We start from the raw sequence: 13,310 nt of genomic DNA, 5'->3' as shown, positions 1-13,310 counted from the left end.
TGCAGTGGAATGAAATGTCTGAAGTCTCACAAGGTATCAGGACAAAACAAAAATAAAATACAAGTCCAATTAACCATGAAGAAAGGGATCTGGCTAGAAGGCAAAATATCTCAGTTATCAAAGGTGATTGTTTCTCAAAAACAGCCGTAGAATTAAATCATAATAGAGCATAATGATATAGTAATATCATTTCTGAGTAGTATGAAAAGAAACATGCTTTCACTGAATTCTCTTTTTTTTCAGTCCCACAGCATTTATTTCTATTTTGTAATACATTTCAAACACTTTTATGCATGTAGCTTAGTGCCTGGAATACGGTTGGCACTTAGTAATTCTGGACAAATATGGTGCATATAAAACTTTGTAAGCCTATACATGACTATATCCTCTCAACCACTAAAGTAAATCATTATGAGAATCACTGAACTTCATTAAGAAGTTAAAGACATATATAAAATAAAAATAAAAATATCAATAGAGGCGTCTCTGATTATGGGAGAGGTGCTCTAGGTAAGCAGTGACAAACTTATGGCATGCATGCTGCAGTTGGCTATTAGCATTTAAAGCTCTGACAGGGTCACCATCACTGCTGTAGAAACAATCTAATTTGTTACAGGAAAAGTGTGTAGATTAAGATAGTCAAGAAGATAGTCACATTATTTAGCTTAGTTAACCAACATTCTGTCATTTCTATGAGCTAATTTCCCCCAGTGGTACATTATCTTAGAGAACTCCTGCTTCTTAATGCTCAAATCCATCCTCTGATGCCCTAATCACTTGTTAGCAGTTAAACACAAGTGCAATGAAATGGAAACAGGAGAAATACATGCTAGTCAGTTCTTCTCACTACTTATTAACAGCTTTTATGAGGTGCTCTGAGAGGAAGTAGGATAAAAATAAAAGACTAAATGCAATTACAGGATTATAACAATACATGAAATCTGTTTAAATGTCTTTATTCACATCTTATTGTTCAGCAATGAAGTTTATTAACCCATGAGAATCAGTTCAAAGACTTACTTTCTGAGCCTAGATTCTAATATCTACCCAGGAATTACCTTTAATTTTCTTTTAAAAATTTCTATAATCTTACCTCCCAGTCCAAGTAATCACAGACATCTTCAAAGTTAGTGAGCAGAGACACTGAGCAGAAAAGCCGTGGCAGCTCATCCCTTGTCATAGGGGGAAAACGGCTATCTTTAAGGGCACTGTTGAAAACAAAAGAAAATATTAAAGCAATTACTTGATAGGAAGGTTGTAATTTTAAATGTACAAAATCCCTGGGAAAAGGTAAGAGATTAAAAAGAACCAGTAAAATATTATTTTTAAGTAAAATATTAAGGATGCCAAAAATCCTCAAATGTATTCAAAGCCTCCAAAGATTTTACATTTTCATTTAATAGACTGTTTGCCAGAAATTTTTGTGACTACTTCAACTGCAATGTGAATGATCAGTTAAATTTCCTCTTCAGCCATCTCTTGATGTCTTTCTATATTAATTGCAGAATCTGAAAATACTTTATGTATGAAAAAGGAAATAAAAACCAGACTAGTGGAAACTTGTTAGAATACATCTGATATTGCTGTTGTTGATGGTGGGGAACATGTACACAATCATATTGTTAAAATAAAAACCTTTTTACTAGGTTGGTCAGTCACCACAGAAATCAAAGAGTTCAGGAAAAGATAAAAATACCATTTTCATTCAGCAAAAAAAAAAAAAAAAGAAAGAAAAGAAAAATCAAAGAACATGAAAATCATCAAATTATAGACTAAAGATACAAGGATTCGTTGGCCTTTATAAAGGCTAACTCAAGATATGACTCAAAAATTTTGAAACTACAGGAAATAGGACTAATCTTAAAAAATTATGATTATGAGACCATGAATACATCAATGGATTTCTGAGTACATCAACTCTGATTGGATCCTTTATTCAAGTACTGCACAGTACACCAAAACCAATCTGTGGAAAAAAATATACTGTACAGGGCAAAAAGTTTGGAAGGCCATGATTCTTCCTGCAATGGTAGAACAGATAAATCACACACACACATGGAATTCTAAATCATAATCCAGAAGGGCCCCATGCACAAAAAATAAAAGATCAATCACATCTTCAGTTTTCCTATTAGAAAGACAAGGATAAACGACTTATATGTTAGAATAATATGAATGTAGTTTTGTGTTATGGATTGTTAGTATATATACATAAAACTTAACATTTAAATACATAATAACATAGGATTAAGTATATTCACACAGCTGTGCAACCAGTAGAATAACCTAGCTCCAGAATTTTGCATATTTCCCAACTCAAACTATACCCAGGAAATATTAACTCCCCATTCCTCCCCTTCTCCAATCCCTGGCATAAAATACAATTTACATATATTTTATAATTCTAAACAGTTATAATAATATAGGAACTAATGCTTTAATGTAGAATAGTTTCACTGAGATTTAATTCATATAAGACTGTATTCACTCCTTGAAAGCCAACATTTTTTTAAAATTTATGCATTGGGTACACGGTCTCACTATGCAGCTCAGACTCACAGTGATCCTCCTATTTTCTTTCTTTCTTTCTTTCTCTTTTTTTTCTTGTATTTAGGATAGGGTGTACAGGGTCTCACAAAGTAGATCAGACTTGTAGTGATCCTCCTGTTTACAGCCTCCCCAGTGCTGGGATAACAGGCCCACCACGATGCCTAGTCTCAATTGCCATCTCAGCGTGCCTCAGGGGAGGGGCCGGCACAGCACGCCAGGGGATTGAACTCCTGGCACTTGTGTCTGCCTAAGCAGGCACTTTATTTATTTAATTAATTAATTTATTTTTTGGTGGAACTGGGGATTGAACTCAGACCCTTGCGCTTGCCAGGGAAGAGCTTATTCTACTGAGCCATCTCCCTGGCCCCCAAAAGCACTTTAATCTGCTGAGCTATTTGGCTGGCCCTGATCTTCTATTTTCAGTCTCTCCCGTGCTAGGATTATAGGCCTGCACCACCACATCTGGACTTGGTCACTGGCTCATTGCACCCAAGGGCAAGACTGGCATAGCATGTGGTACTGAGGATCGAACCCAGGTTCCTGTGCTTCCCTAAGCAGATGTTTAGTCCACTGAGCTATCTTCCCAGCCCAAAGACAACAATTTGATTAGTGTACTCACAAAATTGTATAATATTAGAATAAAATAAATATAATATTACAATGTTTCATAACCTTAAAAAGAAATCCCATATCCATTATCAATCATTGCCCTTGCCTCTTACCCCAGGTTCCTGATAATCACTAATCTAACTCTTCTGTGTCTCTGGATTTCCCTATTCTGTTTTTCTTTCTTTCTTTCTTTCTTTTTTTTTTTTCGGAGCTGGGGATTGAACTCAGGCCCTTGCACTTGCCAGGCAAGCGCTTTTTCAACTGAGCTATATACCCAGCCTGCATTTCCCTATTCAGGACATTTTATGTAAGTGGAATAATACAATAGTATTGCCCCTTGTGTCTGACTTCTTTCAATTAGTACGTTTTTAGCTTTCATCCATATTGTAGCATGTATCAGTACTTCATCCTTTCTATAGCTTAATTGAACATATGGGCTATTTCCACATTTTAGCTATTATGAATAATCCTGCTGTGAACATTTGCATGTAAGTTTCAGTGAGGGCATATGTTTTCATTTCATTTGGGTAGATATTCAGAAGTGGTATAAGTGATAATGGCTGCATGATTCTACATCTCCATCCAACATAAATTTCTCAACACCCTCACCAATATTTGTTATTATTTGTCTCCTTCATCTCTTTTTTGATGGTACTGGGAACTGAATCCCAGGGCCCCATGCATGCTAAGCAAATTCTCTACTACTGAGTTATACTCCAGCCCATTTTAAAATTTATTTTGAGACAGTGTCTCAGGGCTAGCCTCACTGAGCTGCTGAGGCTGGCCCTGGACTTGAGATACTTTTGCCTCAGCCTTCCAAGTAACTGGAATTATAGGCATAAGCCACTATAACTAGCTTGTTTCTCTTTTTGACTATAGTTCTAGACTTCCTTTAATGAGGCACTTTTTATAACTCATTCTACCTTTTTTGTTAAAATATTACATGTAAGCTTGATGTAGTAGAACAAGCCTATAATCTCAGCACTTGGAAGGCTGAGGCAGGAGGATCACCATGAATTCAAGGCCAGCTTCAGCTATATAGTAAGCTCAAGGCTAGTATGAAATACATAGTGAGACCTTGTCTCAAATGAATGAATGAATGAATGAATCAATCAATCAATCAATCAATCACACACACATTTATTGAAGTCCTCATAAATTTAATTTCTCAACATTTTGAGCAAAGCTATGATTTTGTTTACTTTATCTCCAGAGACAGCCACTGAAAGGTTAATTTTAGCCCAGTGTAATCAAGCTATCTCAAATCAATGAAAATTTCAAGTGCCTAACATATGTAACAGGATTAAGCTAGAGAGCTTTTTCATGATATGGAGCTTTCTTGCTCTACGATTTTAGGTTTTAAGAATACTTAGACTACTTGGAACAATGAATAAGGGAGAAAGTGCTAGCACAGTTATTGGAAGAAAATGACAATGATATTTCACTATACCAAGATTCAAATGTATTAACTTAAGAGCTGAGAAATAGTAAAGAGGCAACAGTCATGATAGAATCTGATTTTACAGACACATTCTTGTAATTAATTGTTGCATTTTTCACTCAATTATAAGTAACTGTACCATGAATTTGTGAGCACAGAAAAACTCCAAAGGTAGGAAACCCTCAATGTCTGCAAATGCAAATTCCTAGGCAAACAAACTAGCAATGAAAGCCTAGTAAGGATTTAAGGGATTAAAAAAAGATGAAAATGCAACTAGAGACTGACCTCTGAGCTGCCAAGCTAGTGTAGATGGCTGGTAAACAAGATGATTCAGCTTCCCTTGGCCAGTCTTGTTTTAGTATAGAGAGCACACAATGTTAAAGCTGAACAGTTAGCATATACAGTTCAGAGCTGAGCAGTTACTTGCCTGAAGTGACCCAGCTGAATTAATGAGAGAGATAAGCATAGGAATCAGTATAGAGATTCCTCAAAAAATTACAAATAGAACACAGATGTTCTGATTCAAATCCAAATTCTTTATAGTATCTATACTTTAGTTTTTACCTTTAAATAGATGATCATGTTTTTTATTTTAATTTTTGAGGTGGTACTAGGAATCAAACTCAGGACCTTGTACTTGCCAGGCAGGCACTATGCCACTGAGCTATATGACCCTCCCTTTAATTTTTTTTTGTTGTTGTTGCTGGCTCAGCCCGCTTTGGGGGGTGGGAGGGGACTGGCATGGCATGTGGTGCCAGGGCTCAAACCATGCTCCCTGTGGTTGCCTAAGCTTGACTAAGCAGGACCTTTAGACCACTGAGCTATCTCACTGGCCCTTGGCCCTTTAATTTTATTTAATTTTATTTTTTTAAATTTTTTTCCCTGAAGAATATAGACCATTTACTATGTTTTATGACAATATATAAACAATGCATTTCACATGATACATACATATTGTAAAATGTAAAACATGAGACATAAAAATTCAGGATAGTGTGGGGCAAGATACAGGTACATCATTAGGAGAAGATACACATAGCTTTTCTCTCCTGCCCTTGTTTATTTGCTTTTTCTTTTCTCTGTATTATCTATTTCATAATTTTTAAAATGGCTCTTAAAATGATATAAAATAGTTTAGTTACATTTGACTGAAAGAGAAAGACTTGTTGTCAAATGAAAATAATACATGGGAGACAAGATTGGGATGGGGGGCTAATGGCACTGGAAATGACCATGTACTTAGAAGAAGTTAGGATTTCTCCCAAAGTTCTGCCTTTTTAGAGATGAAAAAACTGAGGCTGATAGCATCTGTGTGGCTTTGCCAAAGTCACTAAGCTTCTTGCCGACAGAGTCAGTCAGCACTAAAATGAGGCTTGGCTTACTGTATATTCTTAAGGGGTCACTGAGTCTCTTGCATGCCACAGGATGCCACAGTTTGGCCCTTTAATGTTAAAATAAATGTGGACCTTACCTGATAGTTCTGATCTCAGACCTGCAGTGTCTGTCTAAAGATGATAAATAATAATTCAATAGCCAAAGGATAAACAAAACTAGATTTCTTGTCTACTGGAAATCCACAGGAATAATCAGGATTTTAAAATATTATTATTGTGCATGGAAAGCATTTATAATGAAGTGGTACTCTTATCTGCCCATATAAATTCCAAGTAGTCTAAGAACATGATAAGAAGCTCTTATAGCAAATTAATATTAAATTCTATTTTATAGAGGAAGAAGCATTTTCTTTTTTTAAAATTTATTTATTTTATTTATTTATTTTTGTGTGTGTGTGGCCAGCTCAGCCCACCAGGGGGCGGGGCTGGCTGGCATGTGGTGCTGGGGGATTGAACCGCAGTCCCTGTGCTTTGCTAAGCTTGTTCTAAGTAGGTGCTTTAGACCACTGAGCCATCTCACCAGCCCCGAAGACGCTATTTTCTAATGTTTAAGTATTACTAGGAAAGAAGAAAACAAGAACACTTATGTATAAAATAAGATAGCTGCTCTATCATGCTGCTTGTATAAACCAGGTAAGGTTTAAACAATAGTTCAGTTCACAAACCAAATTCCACTGAATTTCAATTGGTGCCATCACAAGAACACACTTCATCTAATTGAGATGCAGCCTTAACATCTGTCAAAGTTAATATCTAATATTAAATAGCACTTTAGTGAAAATGAACATTTTGAGAAAAGAATTAAGAATTTAGCTATCAAAAAATCAAAGAGTGTGTGACAGCACCAGAAACTATGCTAAAAACAAAAAAATATACTTGAGAAGAAGCAATACTTTAACTATTACTAGGCTTATCATAAGCAATGTAGTATGTGACCATAATGGTTGAAATGAATCTGTATAGCTGTTCATTCGCTGGTTATTTGCATTCTAAAACACTGATGACCTTAGTTAACCAGTGGAAAGTTATCAAACTCAGAGGGGCTTCCTATTGCATACAATCATTCTTCAGGACAAAGAAGTATTTAAACCCAAAATGTAAAAACTGCTGTTTGTATAGGTAAAGAGAAGCAAATGACGTATGCATAAGGCTAAATAAATTTTTTCATGAGAGATTTCAACCACCAGAAAATTCCATATTTTGTCATTCCCCATTAGAGCATCTGAAACAGAATTCACATAAAGATATGCTTGAACCTCAGAAAATTAGAACATTGAAATCCTAAACCATCTGAAAAATAATACATAACCTCTCTAAGTGGAAATTTTAGTTTCTGCAAATTCATGAAATGAAACACACAGAATGAAATGCAAATACTGTGATTATTCACCAAACCTAAGGGCAGATAGGAAGAGCAAAAGACACATTAGTGAAGAAAGGAGAACCTTATTTTAGTAAAGGCTCTGACACCAAGGAAAATTTTCATTTATAAGCCATCTGTACAGTGTTACTTAATTGGAAGTTATTTTTTCCTCTCAGTTATAAATACAAACTACTTGCTGCTTAATGACTATTAATGTTTATTAATTATTTTAATGTGATATTATATGTAGTTGATCAGTATTCAAAGAAAGGACCAAAGCTTGAGACAGAATGGGAAAAAACAGAAGAGTATACAAAGAAATAAAGATGAGGAAAACAAAAACAAGTAGAGGGTTTGGGAGACAAGTAAAGTACAAAAAATGGGCACACTTAGAGCTAAAATAGAAACACAGGGAAAAAGAGGGAAAGGGGGAAAGGCAAAGTGGAAGAGTAAGAGGCAGAGGGAAGTACAGGTAGTTTCGGTAAGATTTGATATACATTATTTGGCCCCATCCCATGAGATTTCATTAGCTAATATGAGTTCTGTCATCTACTGCCTCCTGATTAGCTTGCAATTTTAAATTCCTGGAATGTTGAATTCTTAAAAGCCCTTATTCTTTCTGAGACAGCCATAGCTGCCCACCAGGAGGGATAAACACTCTGAGTGATAAGCTGTGATGACCAGAGCAGTGTCATGAGGATCTTCCTCCTAGGCTACATGTTCCTCCTATTGAAATTAAGGGAATAGTTGTAAATTTGATTCAGTAGAGCAGAATTAAAGCTGGAAAATAGAAGAAACATAAACAGATGGCTAAAGGTGTACATGGCAAACATTTCTCACTTCCTTCTATATAATGTCCACAAAATGTTTTTCCTGTTGAGTTTCCAGATTTACTCATCCTGTTTTTAGAAACGAACTACTAGAAATCATTTTCATTTTATTTTTTCTGATGAAAATTCTTTAAAATATATGACTACAATTTAATTTTTTCCTTATGACTCAGGTTCTTTAAGACTGAGTCATTCATCACCGTACATGATAAGAACAGTGCTCTCATGGTACTGCAAAGAAAAACAAATTGTGGGTTTGAAAAACAAATTGTAGTATGGCCACTAACAATTTTCATCTTGGGGAATCTGAAAATGTGAGACTGTTTCTACTTTCCAGAGGCTGTCACACAAAATAATGTGATGTAAGACTTTCAGATTTCTCAGGGATCTCTCCATTGTGTCCTCTAAGTTAAGATTCTATAACACTGATGAGCTTCCTCTTAAATTATGTTGGAATTTAGATACTTTGACAACTCTAAATGAGCATTGCTTGCCCATGGCCATCAAAGACATGTCTCTAAGGTATAACAATAGTTCCCAGCCAATAAATATAGCACCTAAAATGCAAAACTCAAGTTGATCCTTGTGCTAGCCTTGTTAATATTATCATCAACCCATTGCTCCTTGGCACGAACCTTTTAGGTCACTTGCCTATTCTGCATAAATGAGTTTATCTAGGTTTAGGTAACCTACTCACAATGGTTGAATATCCTTAGAAGATTCCTACAAAGAAACTACAGGCTGAAGATAATACTATTAAGAACTATTAATCTAGTTTTATTTGCCCAGGCAATATGTAAGCTGAAATGGACTTCGTATGCTGACAGTAAATGAAAAGAATGTGTGTGCTGCTATCAACCCTCACCAAACAAACCCCATCAAATGGAGATCTCACCCTTTCCTCAGGATCTCTTATTTATTGTTCATGATCATGACCCTCCAAAATGGACCAAATGATTAGATTTCCCAGGTCAAACCAAATGTTATATATTAGTGGAGTTTAAATATTTTGTTGTGTCTGAAATAAAATGATCCTAAGTAAAATTTCACCCCATGATGGCGCTCCTGTGCATATCTCTCTTTGGAAACTGCTGTTGATCAAGGTTTAGAAGATTGGTATTAGTGTATGTGGACATGACATAATGAAGAAAATTATATTTCAGTACCAAAGACCCAGTATGTGTTGAGAACTTACTGAGAATAAGGTACTATATATGTATCATCTTAAGTTTTCTAAATAATCCCATTTTGTAGATGAAGAAAGCAGTTTCAGTGATACTCAGTGATGAGAAAGCCATATTTCCGTCTTGTCAAACCACTTCGTCTCTACCGCTGTATGCATTTCCCAGTCATTACATGAAAATAACCATGCCCAATAACTGAAAGTGAATTTGTTCTAATAAAACTTAATATGCAAGCATGGTATGCTGGATGCCTTTGGCCCACTGGCAAAAAATATCAGCCACAGGCACCAGCCACCATCTAAAATAAATTATAGTCCATTCAGCTAATGGGAGGTTAGGGAAAAGGGAAAAAGAGCTATATTATGTACAAGTACAAATTCTTTATGATGGATGTGATCATAATGTATATCTACACACTAATTATCAATAAAGTCAATATTTCTAGACAAAAAGAAATTAAGCAACTGTCCAAAGGTAATAAAGTAGGTAAGAGAACTGAAATTTGAACACACATTACCTGCTTCTAAAAGCCCATCCTCTTTTCCCAGTATCTCTTGGAGAATGTCAATAAATCAACAGAAATATGCACACATTTCATCATTTTTAGGAAAATGATCCCAAGTTAATGCCTTCTTTTATGGAGTTTATCTGAAAGCTTTAGGTATACATGTTAGCAGGTTCCGATAAATGGCAACTTTTTAATGAGTTTTTGTTCTATTCCTTCTCTGTTTTGACTTTGGTGATTTAGAGCTGCTGCCATTGAAAAACATCTGTTTTATCTAAATTTAATAAGCCCTAATAGTGGTATACTAAGCCTTTCCCTATTCTGAAGTCCTTCCACAATTTGAAATTTAATCTGTTGGAAGTCATAATAGAGTTACCAAAGTGCTAGGATTTGGACATACCTAGGTTGTTAGCGTCTGGTTCTAAATTTTAACTTTGATTTTCCAACTGGAATATGTTTTTTCAAACTCACCAAAAGAACCATATAGGTTTTTTTTCTTCTGTCCTTCCATGATAATCAAATCTATGAAGTAAAGGCTTTAAACTGCAAAACATATACTGTCACCTTAACTTACATGGGCTGTTGGGGTAGGTTTTCTTATCTATTGGTTTACCATCCTTTCTAAAACTATTGCCAATCCTAGATAGTATCGATCTGGTGAGATAGCATGCTGGTTATTAGTGTGTGTGTGTGTGTGTGTGTGTGTGTGTGTGTGGCTTGTTTGAAATTCTCACATGTCACTGACTGGGAGCTAAGGTAACTAAGGGAAAGAGTGAAGTCATACTAAGGTGAGGTAAAAGGAAACTATAAACTATATTGAGGGAGGGAGGACGAGAGGCAGGGAGATGGATAGGGGGATAGACTCAACAACCCTTCATTACAATAAAGGTGCAGTGCTTTTCATCTGTATTTTTCTTCCTCTACCAAGCTCCACTTTCTAATGTTTTTCACTTTTCTTTCCTCCTTTTAACCTGGAAGGTAAGATAGAGATGAAAAAAATGGGGAAGGGGTAGTAGAAGAGACAAATGACTGCTAATACAAAGGCATATAATTGTCACCTATACTGCTACTCATGTGTCACAAAGACAAGTCTACAAGTCAGCCTGCAAGGCAGTCCCATGTTCATATCATCTGCCACTGGGTCAAAATGACCCTTTTCCTTGTGTACAGGCTTCCATTTTCTATTTCAGCCTTCAGGGAGTACAAAAGAATACTATCAGTTGGCCATTGTTTTGTACGGCTTTTAGTATAACCTTAAGATGAAGATAGGATTGCAAAGGCAAGTTGAGTGCTTTACTCTCTTTTTCTAGTTGCTTATTCAGCATAGCGGGCAGTGTTTCTTGAATCAAATACCTGACAAGTGACTTTAAATGGTCTGTTTCTCTATAATAATCATAAATACAAAACTTTTTTTCCATAAATACAAAACTTTTTAAGGCTTCTGTAATTTGCCTCACATTCACTTAAATGTAATTCTTTTTTTTTTCATTTTCATCATTATACGTTATCTTTAATGCAAATACCCTTTCACTACTCATATTATGTCCACTTTCTATGATCCTTCATAGAACTTCCAAACTATCTTCACATGCTTTATCCTAACTGAACCTGAAACAGCCCTGCAAAGCAAAGCTAATGCCATATTCTATTAGAAACCTTAATAGTGTTCTCCAAGAAGAAGGCACAGGACTAGAGCGATAGCTCAGAGGTCTAGGTGCCTGCCTGGCAAGCACAAGGACCCAAGTTTGATCCCAGGTACTGTGCCCAAAGTCACATAATTAATGAGTAGCAAGACAGGGACTATATGCTACATTTCCTGACTTCCCTTGTCCCCACCCAAACCCACTGATTTTTCCATTATTTTTCCACATACTTGTTGACCAGCTCTATCCTAAACTAATAATACTCCAGAGCGGAAGTTCAAAAAGCAAAGAGGAAAATCATGCCTAGGGCAGCAGGGAACTGCCAGAACAAAGAAACAGTGAGTTGTTCAGTATTAACTGAAACACTGTCAAGCACCAGGCACTTGTTAGCATGCAAAAGCCAAGCAAAACCTAGAAACTTAGCAGATAAGGGTGAGGGACTAGCAAAGCATCAACAATGCATGTGGGAATGGCCATCTTAACTACTGCTCTTTTTGCATTTCTGATCCAGTCCTTCATTTCAAGAGCTTCTGAAGCACTTCTGGTACTAAGTGTGTGTGTGTGTGTGTGTGTGTGTGTGTGTGTGTGTCTGTCTGTCTGTCTGTCTGTCTGTCTCTCTGTCTGTCTCTCTGTCTGTCTTCCTCGCCCTCCCTGTTTCACTGTGCTTTTACTTTGTTCTCTTACCTTGCAGTTCATAAATTCCATCCCATCCTTACTTCTTAGCTGCTGAGCTACATGAAGGATCATTTCACAGAACAGTTACAGTTTTAAAATAATGTATTTATTTCCCTTTTTACCAAACTCTAACCTAAAGAATATGTCCCTATTGTAAAATCCATCGCACGTTCTTATTATATGTGAACAAATATGTCAAACTGTAAGTCAGGGCAAGAAAACCTCAGTGCTGATTTTCAAGTAAGTAAGTAGCACAGCATCATGTGTAGACTCCATGCAGAAGTTTGGTTTTTCATATGCTGCTAAAGCTCTCAGACTTTAATCCATCCTACTTTTCAATCTCTTAACTTGGAACAGATTTTACTTCTTTTAACAAATATGTTTAAAATGAGCCCAAAACAAGAATGGGACATTCTTGTTTAACTCTTCATCTCTTGTCCAGTTATATCTCAGAAAGCTAATTTCTAAAGCAAACAAAATTTTATTGGTTTCAATTTTATTACCACTAAAAACTGCTGTGCTCTCTCAGTGGAAAGGTCTTGGTTTTTTTTCTTCCATGAGACAAGCACACTGGATAATAAAATATGTTGGAAAAGCTCCACAATTTGCTGCTGAACAAATGACAAGTGCTGATTCTGTCCTATAGTACATATTAGGAAAACCATAATAGATACTGAAAGGAAACAGCACCATTTGAGGATGGAAAAATGCAGTAGATAAAAGCCATGTAATTTAAATTACAGTCATGTGACAATAGCTCAATCTTCCATAGCTGCAAAACTTAGCACAAATAAATGGAAGTCCTAATGATTACTGACGGAAGGGAGTATTTATGAACATGGGTTAATTATTCTAACAAATATGTACTGAGGATCTCCTGTGTGCCAAAAGTATATATCCAGGGGCAATGACTAGGTCTTATGGAACACATGCTTTATGGAACTATTTTAATATTTATCATTATATGATGAGTGGAAGTTGTACTATGTTGCTATAACATGACTAGCATTCAAATGAACTACTCAAAGCATCTAATGATGAGTATAACTCTCATAAAGTGTTTCATATTTTAGATATTAAAAAGGAAGAAAGAGTCCCAGCCCAGGCGCAGCGTGG

At 35.9% G+C, this 13,310-nt stretch overlaps 1 protein-coding gene across 2 annotated transcripts in view; it reads right to left on the bottom strand.

Moving 5' to 3' along the window:
* Positions 1–13,310, bottom strand: part of Ammecr1 (Alport syndrome, mental retardation, midface hypoplasia and elliptocytosis chromosomal region gene 1) — a 130,398-nt gene that overhangs the window by 19,444 nt on the left and 97,644 nt on the right. For both annotated transcript variants that reach the window (XM_004640035.2, XM_023699897.1), the window contains one exon: positions 1,094–1,208. In XM_004640035.2, coding sequence (XP_004640092.1) covers positions 1,094–1,208 — 115 coding nt within the window. The remainder of the gene's footprint in view (positions 1–1,093; positions 1,209–13,310) is intronic.

The sequence above is a fragment of the Octodon degus genome, unplaced genomic scaffold, assembly GCF_000260255.1.
Source record: "Octodon degus isolate 3935 unplaced genomic scaffold, OctDeg1.0 scaffold00117, whole genome shotgun sequence".
NCBI lineage: Eukaryota > Metazoa > Chordata > Mammalia > Rodentia > Octodontidae > Octodon > Octodon degus.
This window is presented reverse-complemented; position numbering and strand designations above follow the sequence as displayed.